This window comes from Anabas testudineus, chromosome 3 (genome assembly GCF_900324465.2).
Source record: "Anabas testudineus chromosome 3, fAnaTes1.2, whole genome shotgun sequence".
NCBI classification, from domain to species: domain Eukaryota; kingdom Metazoa; phylum Chordata; class Actinopteri; order Anabantiformes; family Anabantidae; genus Anabas; species Anabas testudineus.
In genome coordinates, this window is record NC_046612.1 from 26,714,108 (window position 1) to 26,736,689 (window position 22,582).

General features: G+C 37.7%; 1 protein-coding gene across 2 annotated transcripts; it reads left to right on the forward strand.

The window, feature by feature from the left end:
• Positions 1-1,987: 1,987 nt before the first annotated feature.
• Positions 1,988-22,504, forward strand: fah (fumarylacetoacetate hydrolase (fumarylacetoacetase)). 2 transcript variants are annotated; one of them, XR_003299913.1, is made up of 15 exons: positions 1,988-2,120; positions 2,398-2,508; positions 3,154-3,275; positions 4,245-4,294; positions 5,967-6,057; positions 7,395-7,492; positions 8,687-8,739; positions 8,930-9,029; positions 16,167-16,297; positions 16,594-16,669; positions 19,346-19,392; positions 19,548-19,649; positions 19,969-20,086; positions 20,314-20,992; positions 22,295-22,504. XR_003299913.1 is itself a non-coding variant. In XM_026378908.1 (14 exons), the coding sequence occupies exons 1-14, from the start codon at positions 2,028-2,030 to the stop codon at positions 20,388-20,390; spliced, it is 1,269 nt and encodes a 422-aa protein (XP_026234693.1). In that variant the 5' UTR covers positions 1,988-2,027; the 3' UTR covers positions 20,391-22,193. The 2 variants fall into 2 exon arrangements, 1 of the variants encoding a protein (XP_026234693.1); XM_026378908.1 differs by lacking the exon at positions 22,295-22,504 and having other exon boundaries at positions 20,314-22,193.
• Positions 22,505-22,582: the final 78 nt, after the last annotated feature.

The following is a 22,582-nucleotide window of genomic DNA, read 5'->3' on the forward strand; positions in this document are numbered from 1 at the left end:
AGAAAATTTCTACCAGAGGATCTCAGGCTACGTGCAGGCTCATAAGGCTTTAAAAGCTGGGATAAATAGCTGGGGGAAAGGCCACGCAGGGCTTTAAAAGTTATTAATGAAATCTTAAAATCAATCCTAAAACTTACTGGCAGCCAGTGTAAGGAAAGTAAGACAGGAGTAAAGCTGGTAGAAGACACCTGATCCAGGTAATCATCTGTGGGCAGGGTAGAGGTAGTTAAAAACAAGCAGGACAGGTGGTCCTTGAGGACCAGGTATAAGAACCCCTGGTCTGTGTTATTAGGTTGTGACACAAAATGGTAACACTGTCATGTTTTAATTATTATAAAGACATGAAACATAATTGTGAGGTTATAAAGCAAGCCCCACTTATTTCTGTGTTCCTTCTGTGTTGTAAATGCCCATCAGCAAACTGTCCAGGTCAGAGGGATTGGCACTGCTGCGTCTTGTTACCTAGTGTAAATTAGATATTGTATGGTAAGTGTCATGTAATAACATATGAATACAGCCAGGTAAATTATATATATATATATATATATATATAAAAGATAAATAAAAGAAGATAAATATGGGAGGTTATATATTATATAGTCACCATTTGCACAGAGGATAGGCACGATTTTGTTAAAAAATCTGAGCTGGGAGAAGCATCTAGCAGCTCTTCTGCAAAGAGGTGTGGAGACCACGTCTCATTTGCATACTGAGCAACACACCCTTGTTCTGACAAAGGGCTTGAAGTGCACAATTTCAGACAGACCAGTGGAGGCAACCTACGCATTTTTTTAGCTTTATAATTTACAGACACCTTTTTCTGATATCCAGGTCCTATATTCTTTAGCCTTAAGAGCATAATAGGAGACCTTTAAAATTTCAGCAAAATGGACTAACCTGCCGCATCATTTTTTTTTTTCTTTACTTTGATTTTTGGGGTGGTCTTTGAATACATTTTTATTTTCATATCAGTATTAAGGTCCAACGTGATTTTTTTCTCATTGATTGTTTTCATAGTATCCCTTAAAATATTTTTAGCAGTTTATTTGATTTAAAATATACATTTTTGATTTGCTAAATATAAAAAAGGCAACAATCAGGTTTGTCATAGTTGATATCGCGCTTTAGTGGACGGATGACACTCATGCACTGCTTGCTCAAGTTGAACTTTGCAAGTTGAGGGATTGTGGACCAGGATCCTGGTTTTGGATGTGAAAGGTGTGGTTATTATTATCCAGCCATGCAGCCAAAATCACCCTGCTCCTCCACTGTCAATAATAAATGCTTCATTGCAACTATTTAATGTAACCAGAAGATATAATAATATGGTGATTTAAATAATATTTTGTGTGTGTTTGTGTGTATATGTGTGTGTGTTTGTATGGCCATCATTGTGAGGATGAAGCATGTATTTTTAACCATTGGACTGACATTTTGTTAAGTGAGGACATTTTAGCCAGTCTTCATAATGAGAAGGATGTTTAAATAGTGATTTTGTGAATAATACCAGGTTTTAGGGTTTGGGTTAAGGTAAGGCAGTACAAGCGATAAATATAATATCAATAAAGAGTAGATTAACATGGCCTATTTGTAGTAGGGGGCTAGAAAACGCATTATGTCAATGACTGTCCTCACAGTGACTCACAATGACATGTCATACCAAAGTGTGTGTGTGTGTGTGTGTGTGTGTGTGTGAGATTGACCTTTGGTTGAGATATTTTTAAACTGACATTTTTAAATGTAATATAAAAGAAAAATTTCATTGCCAGTGATCATGCTCAAGTAAAATTTCCAAAACTGAACTTGTTTCCTTATTTCTAAAAAAAAGCCTAGGCTCCACTTTTTGCTTAGTCATGTAGCAGACTGGTTTCCATTAACTTGCAGAGGTCCACATTAGGGTGGATACTATAGGCAGCACGTGATTGGCCATGCTGTGGGAGGCAGGCGTGCACAGAGTGAAACATCTGGAAGCTATTACTGCTGCTGTTCAGTTATTCAGTAACTCAGTACTATTGAGTGGAACACCGATGCCAAAGACAATGTCCTTCATAAAAGTAGATGCAACTTCGGATTTCTCTTACCACAACCTCCCTTATGGAATATTCTCCACATCTGATAATGTAAGTGATCTTTCCTTACTTAGTTGTTCTGAGTTTCGAAACAAAAAATATGTATGTAAGTGTGTTGCATACCAGATGCAGTGGTCCAGTTGATTCTGCTCCACCCCCCACAAAAATTATAAATCCAGTAAAAATGCTACACAAAATCAAACTACATGTATAAAATGCAACACCATAAAAATGGTAAAGGAAGAACTGAGAGTTGCATAACCTCATAAACCACTTAGATGCAGGTTAGTGAACATAGTGTTGATCATGTGATTTTTCTTTTTCCCAGCCCAAACATCGTATTGGTGTTGCCATTGGAGACCTGATCCTGGACCTCAGTGTGATAAAGTCTTTTTTTCAAGGACCTGTGATTTCCAAATATCAGAATGTCTTTGACCAGGTGAGTTTAGTCACTAAGATAATCAGAGACACAGAGGAACATCAGGCCGTTGTATTTACAACACTATTATACATGATATTATACTGTATGTAGTTTGATAATTCCATTATATGTCATGCTATAATTTTATAATATGATATGGGACATTACATTTTTGTGGCCTTGACATTCCAGCCATTTAAATTGGACAAAGGTTTTTGCAAAACATAGTGAAGCAGCCACTGGCAGTGGTAGAAGACACCCCAGATCCTTCCCAATAGATTGAACTAAATGTATGTGAAGATTTTCAGTCATCTAGGTCATGGTGACCCCAACTGTTGCCAAAAACCCAACCCAAAGCCCAATGTTTGTCAGAGTTTACCAATTGTAGAGCTAACGACTAGAAGAGGACAGCTGTAGAGCACACACACATTGATCACAATGAGTGGGTCGGAACTGTAATATGTAGTTTTTCCACTTGTCAACCAGGTTAGACCAAATTTAAAACGATCAGGTGTTTTATATGTGCTGAACTACAAGATGAACATCTTTCACTTGAATGAATGGGCTGCCAGGTTTGTAAGTGTCTCAGAACACAAGAATTATGTGATCTGATTATATGCTTAATGAATCGTGTTTTAATTGCTCTATTTTTCTTGCTACAAGCCCACTCTGAATGCTTTCATGGCTCTTGGTTATGAAGCCTGGAGGGAGGCTAGGAGGACCTTGCAAGTGTTGCTATCAGCAACTGAGAGCACGCTGAGAGATGATGTCAGCCTTCAGAGCAGGTCAGTCTGTTTAGAGTCTGCAGATGTAGATTTGTACATAGCACACAGGCTTACATCATCTTCTGCTTTGCCTTGTTATGTTCTGACCTATATTAGTGATTTTACAGACATTTTCATCAGCTGTTAAAGACAAACTATCCTATATGACCTCACTAACTGGGGTGTTAACTAGTTTAATGATTTAGTATTTGCTTACAATCTATACAACCGTTTAATATTCTTCATCAGTGCCGTACACCCTGATGGAAATGCTGATAACATTGTTATTTGACTCAAATATGTGTTGTGAAGCTGTACGTGGAAGACAGATATTCCTAGAAAAAAGTTTTGTTCTTGTCAAGCTTTTAATTAGCAATCAGTTCATTAGATACAGTACATGAAGTTTCCCAGGCGTTTCAAACCTCCAGAACGTATTTTTTGTTGCTGTGACAGCCTCACCTCAGATGACAGATAGAGGTCATAATATAATATAATCTGGAATACTGGGTATTAGTAAGTTACAGCTATCACTGCATTTTCTAGTCTAGTCTATAGAAGATCAGTGAAATTGATTGAAATAGTGGTTTTTCCTTCATCATGACCAAAAGACTGTTAGAAGAAAAAAAACTTCAGAAACATAAAATGTAAGCTAGTCTGCGACTATAGTCTGATATAGTCTGACTCAGTAATTATTGTGGTAAGCAAAATTATTTTACTGATCCGTCAAATATCAATCATCTGAATATAACGATGAGCCAGCTAAGCCTTAATAACTCGATCTGCAGCTGGGTCACTGACTTCCTTAGTGGAATGCTACAGTACAGATGCAGGAACTCCCCTAGAACCACCACCTCAGCTAACTCCATGGTCTTCTTTTTTTTATTTTAATTTCCCACACTTTGGGCTTTGATTTGTTGACTGACTTTCAGTCCTTTCTTGGGACAGTTTACTTCATCTGAGCTTCCTGTGCTTTTGCCCTTGTCTCTACAGAGCATTTGTTCATCAGAGCACAGCCACCATGCATCTTCCTGCAGACATTGGTGAGGCTCTCCTGTGTTCAGTGTTAGAACTCCTATTATCAGAACTCATTCTTTCACTAAAGAAGGAAACAACAAATACATCAGCACCAGGGGGCACTGTTTAATAACATATTGCATTTCTATCACTTACTCATTGGCTCGGTCAGTCAGGTTTATGCTGATAAACTTCATTAAAAAAGTAGATCACAGTACTGTACATGTACACACGTGGAAATTGTTGTACCCCTCTTAAAAAAAAGAAAAACCCACAAAGGTCACTGAAATAACCTGAAACTGCCAAAAGCCATAATAAATATATACTAAACATTTTGAAAATCAGACATAGCTTTTGAGTTGTAGTTCAACAGAAGTTTAAATGAAACTGGCCGGGTCAAAAATTATGGTACCCCTAGAAAACATTTGACATGTTAAACTAACGTGTATCCTGTAATAAGCATCACAGGTGTCTTCATGCTTGTAATCACTCAGTCTGCCTATTTGAAGGGTAAATAGGGGTCACTGTGCTGTTTGGTATCATGGATCACAGAAAACTAAAGAGAGAGTTGTCTCAGGAGATTAGAAAAAAAGATAGACAAACATGTTAAAGGCAAAGGCTGTAAGCTGCAGCTAGATGTTCCTATGACTACAGTTCCACATATTACTCAGACGTTTAAGGTCCATAGGAATGTAGCCAACCTTCCTGGAAGTGGCCGCAAGAGGAAAATTGACAAATTGAAGAGACAGAAAATACAAATGGTAACTAAAAAACCCAAAACCACTTTGGGTGATGGTGTCAGATAACACCATCAATCACTGTTTAAGCCAAAGAGGACTTAATCGAAGACGACCTAGGAGGATTCCACTGATGACAGCAAATCGTAAAAAATAAAATAAAATAAGAAAATGCATATTGACAAACCACCAAGCTTCTGGGAGGATGTCCTTTGGACAGATGAGACAAAACTGGAACTTTTTGGCAAGTCACATCAGCTCTATGTTCACAGACATAAAAATGAAGCTTACAAAGTCAAGTAAAGTGTACCTACTGTGAAACACGGAGGAGGCTTGGTTATGTTCTGGGGCTACTTTGCTCCATCCTTGTCACAGGTCATAGTCCTCCAACAGGTTAATAACACAAAACACAGCTAAACCCAAGAACGGCTAAGGACAAATTACTGGACTTTTCTGAAGTGGCCTTCTATGATTCCTGATCTAAATCACATTGAACATCTGTGGAAAGAGCTGCAACATCCAGTCTGGAGAAGGCACTCTTCAAACCTGAGACAGCTTGAGCAGTTTGCTTGTGAGGAGTGGACCAACATACCTGTTAAAAGGTATACAAGTCTCATTGACAGTTACAGAAATCATTTGATTGCAGTGATTGCTTCAAAAGGTTGTGAAACAAAATATTAAGTACCATTAAGGAACCATCATTGTTGTCCAGGCCAGTTTCATTAGTTTGTTTTTTTAAATGTTAATTTTGAGCCACAATTCTATTGTAATGTCTGATTTTCACGAGTAAATTTTCAGTACATTTTTATTTATTATAACTTTTGTCAGTTTCAAGTTATTTCAGTGACATTTGTCGGAATTTCTATCTTTAACGGAAGGGAGACCAACAATTTTGTCCACGTCTGTAGATGTGGATACTATGACTTGTTCTTTCCATAATCTCTTCTCTCATTTTTCCCAGGTGATTACACTGACTTCTACTCCTCCAGAGATCACGCCACGAATGTTGGCATCATGTTTCGGGGAAAGGAGAATGCGCTGATGCCAAACTGGTACACAAACATTCAAACCAACAACAGACACTAACAGCTGTAGAGAGGAAGCAAAAAGCCTTCTGAGAGGCTCTAATATATTCCCAGTGTTAGGGCAAATATTGAGAAACAGACTGAAACAAACTGTTCAGTGTGTCTCAAGGCTGTGATATGTGTATGGATGCCAGAAGGTTTCTTTAATTGATTTGAGCCTCGGAGTGTCAGTGTGCACAGAAGCAGGGTCCCAGAAGCATCCTTGCCGCAAGGCTCAATCACACAGCACGAACAACGTTCATTTAGAATCCTTGAGGGGGGAATGCTAAAGCACCAGAGGCATCTCAGTCTCCCACTGACATGCTGTGCTGTAGTTAAACAGGTGATTGCAGGCTGGTATTTCTGGCTTTCAGAGCCATCAGATTTCAAGGGGCAGTTTGGTTTTTATGAATGGACCATGTTTTTTTAGTTATATATTAGGGTACCAGAAAGATTTCTAACTGTGTACATTTTGACAAATGTATCTTGAAGTTGAGTCATGGCAACTGGACTTCCTTCTTGTTAGGTCAAAACGTTTCACTACTCATCCAAGTAGCTTCTTAAGTCTGAAGATAGATTTGTGGTCTCTAACCAACCATTTTCAGACTGAATGAGCTACTTGAATGAGTGGTGAAATGTTTCAACCTAAATAGAAGGAAGTCCAGTTACTATGACTCAGGGCAAGACTTTCAGTATGAATGATAAAAGATATTCTCCGTTGTGCCGGCCTATTTGATTGCACTGGACCAAAACACAAGAGGAGGAAGATAGTGTAAGCACTCCAATGCCGTGAGCAGTGTTCAGAGCTCTACACTGGAGAAACTGTGCAGCTTTCAAATAGTTGGATGACACAACACTGGACAAGTAACTCCTGATGTCAATGGTGTACACATTTTAGACAGAGAAGACTGGTGGTATGAGAAGGGTATGAGAGAAGCCATCTATGTTCCAGTGGAAAGTCCCAACATTGAGGTGGAGGAGCTCCACCTTACAACCAACAGACTTTAGAGCTGCCGCTAACATCTTGGATGTCTTGAGTCCATACCCCTGGAAATCAGAGCAGTTCTGGTGGTATGCGAATGAAGAGTGTATTAGGCACAGGTGGTTATAATATTTAGGCTGTAACTAATGTAACACTGAGAAGAGAGTTAATAAGAAATAGAAAAACAGCAGTATATTCATTTCTAATCTCCATATTTCCATGTGTCTGACTTGGTCATTACAATGTAACTAAACTAAATGAAATCAATCCAAGTACAAACCTTATTTTCCCACTGTGGCATGTTGGTAACTGGAGGGTAACCTTGTGGCTTTGTGTTGTGCAGGTTGAGGCTTCCAGTGGGATACCATGGCAGAGCATCGTCAGTAGTTGTTTCTGGGACCCCCATCCGCCGCCCCTCAGGCCAGATGAGACCTGAAGCAAGTAAGATTCTTATGTTTATTAATGCTTGGCTTTGTTAGACTTATCATGTGTCTCTTGTTACTCAACTGAAATCTTAGCTCATTACATAGAAATAAAGCCTTATTACAATACAGTATCATGCAACCATGAAAAATACTCCTGTAATAGTATTTATCTCACAGTAAACAGCTATTAAAGGATCAAAACCAGTGCAGTAGAACCAGAGGTATTGTCTTTGTTATTCCACACATTCTTCCACATTTAAGTGGGTTTTCCCACTATAAATGTTGCCTAGTGCAATTTACTGTACTTAACTTTACTGTACAGTTGAAATGATTTTTATTGTAATTTAACTTTAACTTTACTTTATATAAATAAAGAAAAATAAATGGAATTGAAATCAAGTCTTCCTTCTCACAAGCAGGCACTAATACAGACTTTGTGAATGCTGTACTTTATGAGCGTGAGACAAGTTCAAACTTCACTTGAGTTTCCCCTGTTGCCCCAGAAATGTATTTATGGCTTTATGTGCATTTATTTAGAAGCTCTTCATCAGAGAAATCAAAATTAAAGTCCGGTCGTGGATGGGGGTTTTATGTGAAAACAATGTTATACCTGCTGAGAGAGGAAAAGAAAATAGTACACTTACCAAGATCCATAAAGCAGATGGTGTGGAAAAACTATGTCTTCCACATTGTTTAGAAATTATTAAATACATTATCTTTAGAACAGGATATGTTTCATTGTTGGTGGGAAAAAATAATCATTTGACTTTTGGAGTGGATGTGTAAGTAATCTCCTGTAGCAGAACATTTTTCAGAAGACAGTTAATGCACTTGGAATGGGTTTCTATTGGTTTTTGTTTGGCCCCTGATGAAGGCACGCCCCAAAGCATTGGGGTTTGATTGAACATGGTTCTTCTCATATTAACACAAATCAAACCTGGAATCAGGTAGTACTCCACCAGATTCTTCTAGCAGAACTTTTTATGTTCAATATAATTAAATATAACATTTTTTGAATGTTCAATAATTTTTTTTTATCTGTTCTCAAGCAATCACATTAATGCTCAATAGTTTTAACAGCTATACTTAAAGATGTATCTGTCTGAACCAGCTGTTTGGCTTTAAATGTAAAGTGGATTTCCACCAACTATCTAGATGATATGGAGCTTACAGCTGATAATAACCATGTCTGTGTTTTCCTTTCTCTTAGCAAAACCTCCAGTGTTTGGCCCTTCTAAGCAGTTGGACATCGAATTGGAGATGGTGACTGCAGTGTTAACTTAATCTTATCAAATTTTTACAATGTTTGCATAGATGTTGAAATGACTTCATTTCAACATCTGAGTAAGTTAAATTTCTCTCTGTCTTCTGTCACCATGTATATTATTGAGTGCTACAAACATCAGTATTTCATTTTTTGATGCATTTAAAACAGCTTATTTTCCCTGATTAGGCTTTCTTTGTTGGAGGAGGGAATACACTTGGTGAGCCCATTCCAATCAGCAAAGCCCATGAACACATCTTTGGCATGACACTCATGAATGACTGGAGTGGTAAGAGCACAACAAATCACACAGACTTTATGATTGTTATATGTGCTTTAAGGTTTCTTCACATCCTAGATGACCTGTAAAACTATGAGGGTTCTTTTCCAGGAATGAAAACTAACCAAAATGTACTACAAATCAGGTTTTTAACGGTTTGAACAGTCATGTTTTATGTTTTATATTTCTCAACACTGAAAGATATTTTGAAGAATTAGAGGTCCCTTTACAAGCTAAGTGAGGCTGAATCATAAACTAAGTATGTCTTTCAGGACAGATGTTCAAACCAGTAAAGTCTGTGTGACTGGTCTGATGTTTGCACTGGAAGCTGATGCTGTCAAATCAACAGCTCTAATCACTGACATGATGTCGCTTCAAACGTATTCACATTCAATAGCAGACGTTTTTATCAACATGAGTGGATATATCTGAAAACCTCTACTCTCTAAACCTTTAATTGAATTTCCCCCTTTTGGAAATTCTTTGTGGACAGGCTGCCACCTTGAGGCGCCAAGGGTTCGGGGGTTCAGTGTCTTGGGGTTAGTAGATGACTGCCCTATCAATTGAGCCACGGTTGCGCCCTAAACTATAGGGGGCAACCGTGTAATCAAGTAAATCAATCAAGTATTACCTCAAATAGTGGCTGTGGATCAGGAGTGGTTGCTCATCAGGTCACTCAGTGTCACGAGCCTGTCGCTGTTTTGTTCTTTTACTTTGGTTTACTTCCTGCTCTTGGACCTGCCCTCGGATTACAGACTTTGCACCTTAGCTTTTGTAAGTTTTTCCTGCCCTTTTGGCTGTGCCTTTTGTTGTTACTTTGTTCTTGATTTGTAACTCCCTAGTTTTTATTCTTGCTTTGTGCCTCGCTGAGTTTTTTGTTTTTGTGTTCAGCTGTATTCTTCTTTTGTTACTTTTATTTTTTCTTATTTCTGTGCCTAGTCATGTTTTGCCAAGTTTTGTTGCTACTTTGTATACTCTCTCACCTTTTTTCATTAAACCTTGTAAAACCCATGCAGTGTAAATCACCTAGTGCTGCTCAAGTGGGATAGTTGGGTTTTCTATTAAATTTTATATATACTCTGTAAGGTCTGAAACCTTACACTGTAAATATGTCGATGAAGATTTTCAGTCATCCAGGTGAAGTTATCTGGAAGTTGAGTCATGGCAACTGATTTTTCTTTTTGTAATCCATGTTTCAACTTCCAGATAAGTTACACTGTAAAGTACTTTGTAGATTGGCGCTATATAAATAAATTGACCTTCATGCATAGTCACAGTTTAAATGAAAAAAACCAAGGACCAAGAGTTCTTCTTTCAGAGGATCAAAACTAACCTTCATGTGTCTGACTTAGAAAAAGCAAATCGACTGTAAATAGTTGCTTGTTTGTTTGGCCAAAGTCTCTGGAATATTTAGTATTTCGGTCCTCTAACAATTCAACACACATTGTGCACACAGGGTTGTTCACTGTCTGTTATAGACCAGTGTCTCAAAACGCAAGTGCCCTTAATATGCCTTATTGTGGCTTAAAAACTGATCCATGAACTCCCCAAAATGTGCCTGTACATTGCTAAAAAAACCATGTCACTGTGAGCATGTGTGCAAACAGGCCCTCTCAAAAACAACTGGTGTTGAGGTGAAGACTGCTCCCTTTGCTGATGTGTCTAATATTTGTGAACCACGAATGAAGCTGAAAAAAACCCAAAACAAATAAAAAATACAAAGACACTACAAGTTACTAAGACAAAGCAGCATGATCATGGAAATTCTGTGGCAGGAGATCAGACACAGCTGAGCTGCACTAAGTTATAAAGGTGACATAAAAGGTGAAAGATGTCTCTTGGAAAATTCCACTTACTCTGGAGTCTGAGAAAAGCTGACAGACAGTCAGAATCTTGAATTTAATCCAGCAACTACGGATTTTGCATAATACACGCTCTTTAACCAATCAGTAACATTTAAAATATACACATCTTGTACGACATGCGTTAAGAGAGTGTACAATATATTTTTTTTAAGCAAGATCAGTAATACTTGAATGGATAGACAACTGAGAATGAGGTCATTTTGACCTGATTATTTACAGTAGATATTTGATGATGAGGATTGATGATGAACAAGTTTCATATTTCCAGCCTCCCAGTGATTAATTTAACATGACAGAACAGCTTTCCTGTTGCTCCTCTCCATGTGGCAGCACTATATAGCCAACTGCTATCTAAAGCTTTTATTCTCTGCCACAGCCTAACTGGCTGGATTTAGGAGGTAATTTAGAATATACAGTAAGTGGCACTTTCAGTACAAGTAGTTTTTCTTTTGGCAGAGCCCACATCAGCCCTGTGTGTATAAAGCACAGTGGCAACTATTACTGCTTTATGACCTACGACAGAGTGAAGTGAAGGATGGAATACAGCAGCAGCAGTCTAATTAAGGATTGAGTCCACACTTTCAGCTCCTCTGACTAGCAGGAAACAGGAAATCCACTTTTGGGCCCTGATTTACTAAAGGTTTTTTATGTACCAAATCACATGCAAAGTTTATAACACCTGCAAAAAAGCCACAAGCTACAAATGATCACAATAATAATAACAATAAAAATTATTGATACTTTAGTAATCCACTTGGGGAAATTCTTTGTGGACCAGCTGCCCACTTGAGGTGCTGAGGGTTTGGGGTTTAATGTCTTGTTTATGGACATGACACGTGGAACCGAGAATTGAGCCAGCAACCCTGGGTTTCATAGATGACTGCTGTACCAGCTGAGGTACGGTCACCCCTATAGACAACTGTATCTTAGAAATGAACAAAATAGCACAAGCTGTGGATTTTGTAGAAGTGAAGCAATGCTCAGGTGCACAAAAATACAGGTAGGAGAAATTGCAAATACACAAATGTTGTGATTTATCAAGCCTGAAAGTGATTTACTGTGGCTGAATTTCAAACCTTTGAAAGACAGGTGCCTTTTACATTTAAAGGAGAAATCACAGAATGAGTCCAGAAAGTTTGTTTACTCCTAATGGTAATATATTTCGAAAGATTAGGAAGAAAAACAAACATATTGTTTATCTAATGATCTGGTTGTGGAGCTGTTGAGTGAACTACAAGCTATGGCCTTATGGTTATTACCATAATGAGTTACTGTGCTGTGAAAAGTTGTTTTACAGCACGGCCTCAGTGACATCTGGGATAGGCTCCAGAGCACCTGCGACTCATAGGAGTGGTTAGGATATGAATGGATGCATGGAAGTGTGCTGCCAGAGGTTTTCTTGCCATTTGAGTAAGATGTGGTTATTCTGCCAAGATAATGCCAGTTTCACGCTGTTTATTTGTTTCTATCTCTGTTTTAGTGTTGAGATACCAGAGAGTTGCATGGGAAACTGTCCATCATGTGAAATATGTAAATAAGCATTTATCCTGTTAAGAACAATTAAAGAGTAAGTTGTCTGATATTATCTATTTGGCTATGTAATATATGAACAGGTTGCCTTGGATTTAAATACGATGGTTAGTACGAGTGGATGTCATGGAAAGTTTGACCAAATGCTGTTGAGGTGTTCGATTTATGATGTGAACTCAACTACGTAGGTCAAAAGACTGACGTAGGGTGACTGTGGTTCAATAGGTAGAGCAGTTGTCTACCAATCATAAGATTGGTGGTTTGATTTCTGGCTGCCATGTCACATGCCAAAGTGTCCTTGAGCACGATACTGAACCCCAAGTTGCCCCTGGTGAGTTAGATCAGTGTGTGTGCTTGTGTGTGCGAATGGATGAATGAGACGCAGTGCAAAGTGCTTTGAGTACCAGCTAGGTAGAAAAGAGCTATATAAGTGCAGAACATTTACCATTTACGTAATGGTCAAGCTATCCAGTAAATAAGGAGTTGGTGTTCTGTCTTTGAAATGTAACATGTTGTCCAGACTGAATATTCCAGGGGCAGCCCTGCAGCACTGTGTTTTAACTGTTTCACTTGACATTTCTGCTGAATGTGCAGCTTGAAAGTGAGCTAACATTGCTTTTATTTTGTACTTGACTGCTGAAGCCCTCGGGAGATCAGTCTATTCAGGGCTCAGAAAGGGCTGTCTTTAGTATCCAAAAGTTTATCTACACCAGTGCACTGGAAGGTAAATGCCTCCTCCCTCCATCTTCCTCTCTTTTTTCAGTGGCACGCAGTGGTTTAATTGAAATGTGATTTTATTAAAGGCTCACAGTGGGTGAGGAGAAGGCTTGGCCAATGGGCTGTATCTGGGTGTGAGGACAGAAGAAAATAGTGAGAGCAGACTGACAAAACAACTGAATAAAAGTTCTTCCAGTAGAAGATTATCTCACTGTTGCTTCATTAGCTTCACAGTGGAGAAGCCCAGGGACCAGAGGAGCGTAATAAGACACTGGCATCAAATGATTTAATTTATTCTTTCAGCTTGTAAATCTAAGAATAGTGGGATTTAAATAATACTATTACTATTATATTAAACTATACTATATATATTTATACTTTTACTGCACTATATTTGAGAGGGAAATATTGTACCTTTTAACATCACTAAATTAACTAAAAGGCATACTTACTGTAGTTAGTTTTCCATGTAATCATTCATACAGTATTATATATAATCATTTTGAACTGCAAAACGTTCCTGTGTTTCACAGGGCTGACATATAGAGAAAATAAACATTCACACTCACATTCACACCAATAGGCAATACAATATATAAAGTCAACAATGAACCTAATTGCATTCTTTGCACTGTGGGAGGAAGCCAGAGTATGATGAGAACATGTAAACTCCACACAGACAGGCACATGACTGACCCAGTGGATTCAAACCCAGGTGCTTCTAGCTGAGATGTCCTAACTCCTCATATTAAGGATACAATAGATTTTTAGTCCCCATTTCTTGTTTTTAAGCTGCAGTTATGCATCTTATGTAATGTATCTCATTTTTCGTGCTTCATTTGGAAACTTCATGTAATTCTGATTCAATTAAGATGAAACCATCCCATACGTGCAGAAATATTTGTTTCTGAAGGTTTTTGAGTGAGGCTCACCCTCAATTTTAAAGCTTCTTCTTGTAGAGTAATTGTTGCTAGTTCTCATTTGTTATTATTCAGAGCTTAAACTAATTTAAGTGAAAGAATAAAAATTCTTATGGATCAAATTGGAACACAAAAATAGATCAATACTTTTTGAATCATTATAATAATATTTGTCAATATGAGCAAACTAAATACTAATTCAAATTTAGTAGGAAAACTGTGCAACAGCTCTCATTAAATATTATTATTATTCTGCCTGTTTCTTCAGTTGTTAACTAGTTCTCAACACTTTAACGACATTCTAAATGTGTCTTCTTTAGGCGACATGTGCTATTACTTTTTTAACTTTTTTCATGTTTTTTTTTATTAATTTCTATGAGAATCACTGTTCAACTTCCTGTCAACTTTCCTTGTGTGGTCAACTTCCTGTATCATCATACTTTGCTGTAGAAACATCATTTAAACTTGACCCCTTGACTTGCAGACACTTTCAACTTTTTCGCTTTAAGTCAAGTATCTTTTATACTTTTTAAGTTTTGGCAGTTTAAGTTCTAATAATTTTTTTCTCCATTGTCAACGTCTTCATTGTTTGAATGACGGAATGTTGGCTCAGCCAGAGCGCGTGATGAAACTCTCGCCATGAGGGCTCCCCTTCAACTTTTAACAACTTATTTGTTCTTTCTTCTCTTCTCCAGTCAACTTACATCTTTCATAACTATAACAAAAATTGCGTCTTGTTCACCTTACATATTTTTATTTCTACATTACTTTGTAGAAACCTGTTTTCACTTTGACATTAATGCGGTATTTTCTGAATTTTCTTTTGTCAAAGTCACCAACCTTTTATAGGCACTGTAAAATGAGTCTAAAATCTCTACTCCAAATCAGACATGAAGGCTGTTTGTAAATCACAACAAAACCTTTATTTGTTTGAATTTCTTCAAATATATCAGTGTGCTCACAGTCTTGGAATTTTTCCAGTATGAACAATAGCTTTTGTGTAGTCAAAGATTTAGTGGAACAAGTTTCCATTGGAATTTGAATATTCAAAATCTCAGCACATGTTAGCAAAATGACATGATTTACAAACTTAAAGCATATGAAATGTCAAGATTCTGGTTACTCTCTCTCTCTGGTTACCATTTTTGATTCTCCTTATTCTATCTTTTACTTTTATGTTTACCTTCTTGTTTTCACGTGCTTTATATATCTGTTAATTAAACTTCTTTTCTGCTTTCTCCTTTTTATTAAACTTCTTTTTAACACTGTCTTTCTTTTCTTACATTCTCTTTCCTTCATTTTTCTTTTTACTTTCTTTGCACCTTCTTTCCTCTTTTTTGTCATATACTTTTGGCCTCACCTTTGTCCATCAGTTTTATTTTTTGTCAAATTTTTATATAGTCAACTTTTTATCTTTTTTTTTTGACAACTTAATAACTTATGATAACTTGTCATTGGTCAGCATCTTTTCAACAACAGAACAGCTCTCCCATGTAATTTCTTCATAAATTTCTAATATTTTAATTGGTTGTCTGTGGTGACACAGGAGGTTATTGCCTGACTCATTGGGCAAATTGTTTCTAATTTGGCACAAATAATTTGATGTGTTGTTTTTCCAAAACAAGCTGAAACATAGACTAACCACAGAGCATGTGACTATTGTCTTTGATAACACCTTTCCAAAGTACTTTAGAGCCAATGTGGCTATATTCTTGCTGTAGCATGATTGTTTCTGATGCAGGAAACACAAGTTACGCACATCAGCAGTGGTTTCAAACTTTGGATTTTACACATATCCATTATTCTCGTCACAGTTTTATGAACTGTATACAATAAAAGACCTGAATAATTTGCAGGCTTGCTAACCTGCTAACTGTGCCACAGTACATTTGCTAACTCATTTCTTCTCTTTAAGCCTGTTTAAAAGTTACTTGTGTGTTCATTCAAAAAGTTTGTAATTTTCATATGTTTTACATGTTCAGCAGAACCCCCATCATTTATGTCTATCTAACATATTGAAATCCCTGTTACTGACTGGCAGTAACAAATTACCCCCATTAAACCATAACATGTCTAATATTATGCTGTACTACTAATTACTAATTATTTTTCAGCCAGGGACATCCAGGCATGGGAGTATGTTCCTCTGGGTCCTTTCTTGGGGAAGAACTTTGGGACTACAATTTCACCCTGGGTTGTTCCCATGGAGGCACTGTTACCTTTTATAGAGCCCAACCCCATCCAGGTTAGTACACTAACTTAAGTAACTACTCACAGACATTATTTGTGTTTTCAAACTAGATTAACTGACTTTTTGTTTTCTTTGTATTGTTTATCACTTACCAGTACTAAATTAGTATTTTTCCATCAAATCAAAGAACAAACTTAATACCAACTTTGAAGAAATGTAGTCGATCATCAGTGACTCACACTAATCACGCCTCATTCACTAGAGTTAACAAGCATTTACTTATGATCAAGTACTCTGTTAATTACTTTGTATTTCTTGTTCATTTTGTTTCTTTTTCCATCTTCATGCAGGATCCAGAGCCCCTCCCCTACCTGCAACACCATGATGCATACACATTCAACATTAACCTGTTTGTGTCACTAAAAGGTACAAAGTGAGCATTGTCAAATTAAGTATTTGTTATCATTGTTTTGCTGTGTACTTACTGTAGTAGTTATTCACAAACTCCCACAGATGTGCCATGCAAACACTGCTTGGCAGTAAAAGCCCTGAGGTGATCTAGAGTCTCCCCCTCACAGCTTTCTCTCTGTACATATGTTCTTTCTTTTCCATGTTGCTTAATATTTTACCACGTGTATTTTCCACCAACAGGCGGAAGGCTAAACAATACACACATTTGTACTAACAGTATTGCTGTTACTGTGCATTGTGGAAAAAACCTCTACAGTACAATAATCCAGCAAATGTATTAGGACTAGACTTTGTGCTATATCTTACAAATACAATTAGTTACATTTACATTTACATTTACATTTAGTCACTTGGCAGAAGCTTTTATCCAAAGCGAGTCAAAAAGAAAAAAGATCAAAGCAAAGTGCTATCAAAAAAGTGTTTCTGTTTCAAGAGATGTAAGAACAAGAGAGCAGAAAAGTAGGTTTTTATTATTTATTCGTTTTTTGTGCAAAGCAGTTTTTTAAATATTAAAGTGAGGTGTCTGAGCGTGCAGAGATAGGCAGCTCATTCCACCATAGTGGGATCACTGGGCTGAACAGTTTTCCTTGGGAAATATGAATTGGCCAGACTGAAACCAGGAAGTGCAAACACACATTGACGTCAAACTTTAAGCCTCTGATTATGGGTTACTTGGACACCTATCTTTTAAAAAATTATATATGTTACAACACACAAAAAGGAATAATAAATTCAAGAATTTCAACATTTCTGGCTTTCCATCTGGCAATAGTATCTGAAACCTTTTTAGTAGTATCAGTTGTATTGAGGTTTCAAAATGCTAAAAGGTGAGATGACAACCCTAAAAAATTAGTGATTGGCTAAAGAGAAATGTTACTACTACAACCATTCTACAAAAGTGTCAGACACAAGTGTGGCATTAAACATTCAGGAGCTGCAGCCATTTTCATACACACACACATTTTGGGGGTTCATAAATACTAACATAAAACTAACATACTGTAGTTCTAAACATAAGGATAGCTATTATACTTTACAAATCTTTTGTTGTCAATGACTGCCTGGGGTCTAATTATATAATAGCCAATTCCTTTGCCTTTAGAAAACTCATGGGTTTTCTAAAGGCAAACCCATGCCCATGCCAGTAACTTTCACTGTGTGTTCAAGCTGCAATATGAGGCAGCATCATGCCATTTTAGATGCATTTGGCGTAATCTAAACAGTATTGAAGTCGGAAATGGCCACAGATGCCATTCTTTTTTTCTGTGGTTATATGAAAGAATTGCTGCGTTAGCAATGTAATAATTACCTATTGGTGCACAAAAGGAGAGTCGTGTCTCGTCAGGTCAGAGGACTGACATCAAATAAGAGACACTGACTAGTGTGGCTGTGCACCTACATTGTTGAGTTTTAATTAATTTATTGATTAATGGGCCAGGATCTCTGTGTTGTTGATGAAGCTCAACAATGACAGATAACAAAATGGACAAGAACAAAAGGGCAGCCCCCAATGGTGGCATCCTCCACGCAGTTTCTGAATGGGCAGGCGAAAACACTACACTACACTTGTAGCTGTAATACTCCGCTGACGTGGCAGACTTTGTACTTCTGCCTTTGTTTTTTGCCTGCCTTTTTTACACCACGTTTTTTGTTAACCCCTTTTGGTTCTTGTTCTGTTGTTACTTTGTGTGTTCACGCTTGTTTATGCCCTTTTGAATTTACCTGGCTGCTGTTGTATTTTGTTGATACTTTGTCTCTTGTGCCTTTGTTGTGTTTAGTTGTTACTTTGTATTTTGCCATGCGGAGAACACCTACTGGGTGCCTGTTCTATTTTGTATTAACAAACAAACCCTAACACACTGACCTAACCCTCCTAACCCTAACCCTAACCCTAACCCTAACTGTAGTCCTAACCTTAACCAAATAGGATTCATACCTAACTCTAACCATATGCTGGAATTCATTTGGGATTGTCTTCCGCATAAAACTGCCATTGGCGCAAGCCAGGGCCATTTGAGAAAAATCAGTTTACCCAACCCTAACTCTAACACTAACCTTAACCCCTAACTCTAACCATTTTTTATGGCTGTTCTGAGATGCTTTATTACATCAAAAATTTTGCTGCGATGATGTTTGTACAAAGAAAATTGCTCAATCCTTCAGTTGTAACTCTACATGTACAAGTAGCATTTAGTAGCCACAGGCCAAAATGGGAATAGAGTGTTCATGAGATCTGGGTCTGTGGTAGAGGTAATTTTATTTTCAGACACAACTTCCAGCTTGTGGCCCACACAAACGCATGCCATTTGTCAGTTTCTTTGTTAAGCTCCAATTTACAGGTTTGTAAAGTCTAAATCTGCAGAGTAACTAGTACTAAAACCACAGCTGTTGAAGGATAAAACAATCAACATACACAATATTTATTGTCACACAAAAAGGGAGTTCTAATATATAATATAAGTAGTAAATGTTAAACTTTAGGTACTGTTGTGGAGTCATCCAGCACAGGTGAATGATACTGTGTATGTTACAGTATTGTCATAAATGTAACCCGATGTTGCACATCAGGAGACATTATAAGACATAAATGCCTGTTTCACTGTGAGTAACCTTTGTTGTTTGCTCTTTAAGGTCAGAGCATGGCAGAGGCGTCAACCATCTGCAAGTCAAACTTTAAGGTAAAGATAACATTCTTTTTACACAGGTTTTGTTAGTACAGACTCCCTCAATGCTCTCAGCTGTCACCTGGCTGCAAAAGCAGGTCTGACCTGCAGTCATTAGTGTGTCACTAACATTTTTCCATTTTTACTTCTGTATCCCTCTTTGCCTCTAGTACATGTACTGGACCATGAAGCAGCAGCTTGCCCATCACACAGTCAATGGCTGCAACGTCAGACCAGGAGACCTGCTGGCTTCTGGTACCATCAGTGGACCTGTGAGTGTTTAATATGGATTATTTTTTAATTGTGTACTGTACCTTTGTATGTAGAGATATATATTCTGGGGTCTATGCATTTTATCTCCTTGATCTTTGTTTTTATAGTTGACTTTGCATATTTTAATACCTGTAACATTGTTTCCCCTATAAAACACTTATGATTTGAAGTATAACACCTCATGGCTCTGACCTGGTGACACTTACAATAAAAAATTTTAGAAGCCAAAACCACTGTCATCAGAGTATGTCAAAAGATGCACTAATCAAATCAAATGTAAACACAGAGGTTTTTCACACAGTTACTATATCCCACCAGGATCCAGAGAGTTTTGGCTCCATGCTGGAACTGTCATGGAGAGGATCTAAGAGCATCAACCTTGGACAAGGACAGACGAGAACATTCCTGGAAGATGGAGATGAAGTCACCATCACAGGTTAGACTCAGCTGAGTAGCCAGATCAGTGGATAAATCACTGGAAACTGTCTAGGAAATACTGGCACATCCACAGTTTCTTTGTCATAAACAAATAATGAAATTATATGTGACAGAATCCTCAAACTGTAGACCTTTGTGATTTTACATTATATGATTTAACTAACATTAATATCCATAATCATATATTTATAATTACACTCATGCCCTATGTCTTCTTCTGTCTAGGTTACTGTCAGGGAGATGGATTCAGGGTGGGCTTTGGATCTTGCCTGGGAACCATCCTCCCTGCCCTGCAACGCTGAGACAAACACACACTGTTACTCATGTAGACAGGCATTTGTGAAGCATAAATACTGGAAGACACAAGCACACACACCTCAGTATCTCACCCTGCTTTAACATCAACTCCCAACAAATAAAAACCACTATTACCAAGAACAGACTGCTCACACATAAAGGTGTGTGTGAGAGCAGGACTCCAGGCTCCAGCTTTAGTGAATAATTGATGCCTTTTCTCTGATAAAATTGATGTAGTCTCAGAGCTCCATAGAGTAGTACAGTGACCTGGTTATTGAACTCCTCTGGTTGATCCAGCAGAGATGCACAGTGTTACTGCAATACCAGGGTCAGTGTTATTGATTAGCGCCCAATTTGAGATGAAGTTGTTTATTTCTTATATGACTCTATTATTTTGTTAGTCCTGTCAACTCATGGTGCTCATTAAATGTGTGTGGTGTGTGTGTGTATGTGGGTGTGTGTGACATTTTTTTTATCAAGGACATCAAGGAATCCCATGCTGGACCCACACCAACAATGGATTTAACCAACTAACAAATATTCTGTGTGTATCCAAAGCTTGATATCCATCCATCCATTATCAAGACCACTTTTTCTGTTAAGGACGGTGGGTGCACTGCAGCCAATCCCAGTTTCATCCCTGTCTACCACAGGGCCACACATATACAGTGCATTCAGAGATTATTCACAGCTCTTAACTTTTTCTCTATTTTGTTATGTTACAGCCTTATTCCAAAATTGATAAAATGCATATTAGGACAATGATCCCAAGCACACAACCAAACAAAGATAACAAAGGAGTGAATATGCAACTGACGGTGTACTGACAGTCCACATCCAACCTGATGAAGCTTGAAAAGTACAGCAAAGAAGAATGGGAGGCTTGTGCCAAGCTTGTAGCATCATACTCAAAACTATGTGAGGCTGTAGTTGGTGCTAAAGGTGCTTCAACTAAGGATTGAGCTAAGGCTTTGAATACTTATGTACATGTGATTTTTACATTTTTTATTTTTTAAGACATTTGCAAAAATGTAGAATATTTTTTTGTAGAATTCTGATGTAAAAATAATGAACTTAATCAATTTTGGAATAAGGCTATCACATAACAAACTGGGGGAAGAGTTAAGCACTGTGAAATGTCATGCACACATTCACATCTATAGGCAGTTTGGACATACTGTTTACAATCTAAATTTACAACCAGCTTTACGACCAGCTGGAGGATTTGGGTTCTTCTGTGATACCAGATTTCTAACCACTGCACACCTTTGCCGCCCACCTAGAGCTTGATCAACCATCTGTACTGTAAATCATTCCATCTGCCATGGTCTATTTCTGTCTTTTCTTGATTGGGATTGTCTCAGAAGACTGCACCCCCAAATTCCATATTAAGATGATACAGCAACATCATAAAAAATAAAATAAAAACATGACTCTCAACATGAAACTCAGCTGGTTGTGAAACACATATTGTAAGACTAATCTTAATAACCGAAAACACTGTGGTTCGGTTGTTTGTCAGCTGATAAGTTATCAGATTAACTGATACTAAAAAGCCTATAAAACAGGATGGCGAGATGTTAGGATAGGCTGGAAAGATGATCAGTGGTGATAAAGACCTTTTTTTGGTGGTACAAACAGAAGGTCAGACTGTTCTTACTGCTGCAGCTGAGCCTGTTGGAATCTATTACAGTGTTTCTTGCTCCTGAACTGTCTGCATCATTGATGTTCCATAATGGACTGAAAGAATTGGATAAACTATATATAAATCTTGTGTTCTAAATGTGAATTTTATTGCTACATTTGCTTTGTGATTCGTGTGTGTGTGTGTGTGTGTGTGTGTGTGTGTGTGTGTGTGTGTGTGTGTGTGTGTGTGTGTGTGTGTGTGTGTGTGTTAATAACAGAGCAGGTGGATTTCCCACTGTTAAGCCGTCTCCCTGCAGGCTGTGAAGGTCAACAGGGGCAGAGTCAGAGATGAAAGCTGGAATAAAACTTGTTGAGAAGAGGAATCCTCTTAAGACCCACCTCCTTACTCTGGGCTGATCCATCACATGATTTACTTTCAGCCAACTAAAGATGAAGAAAAACATTTCATGTATTGATGATTAGGAGACAACACACACACACACACACACACACACAGCTTGATTTATGCCTCTGTGTCAAATCTATGCCATACCTGTGGTGTAGGTATACC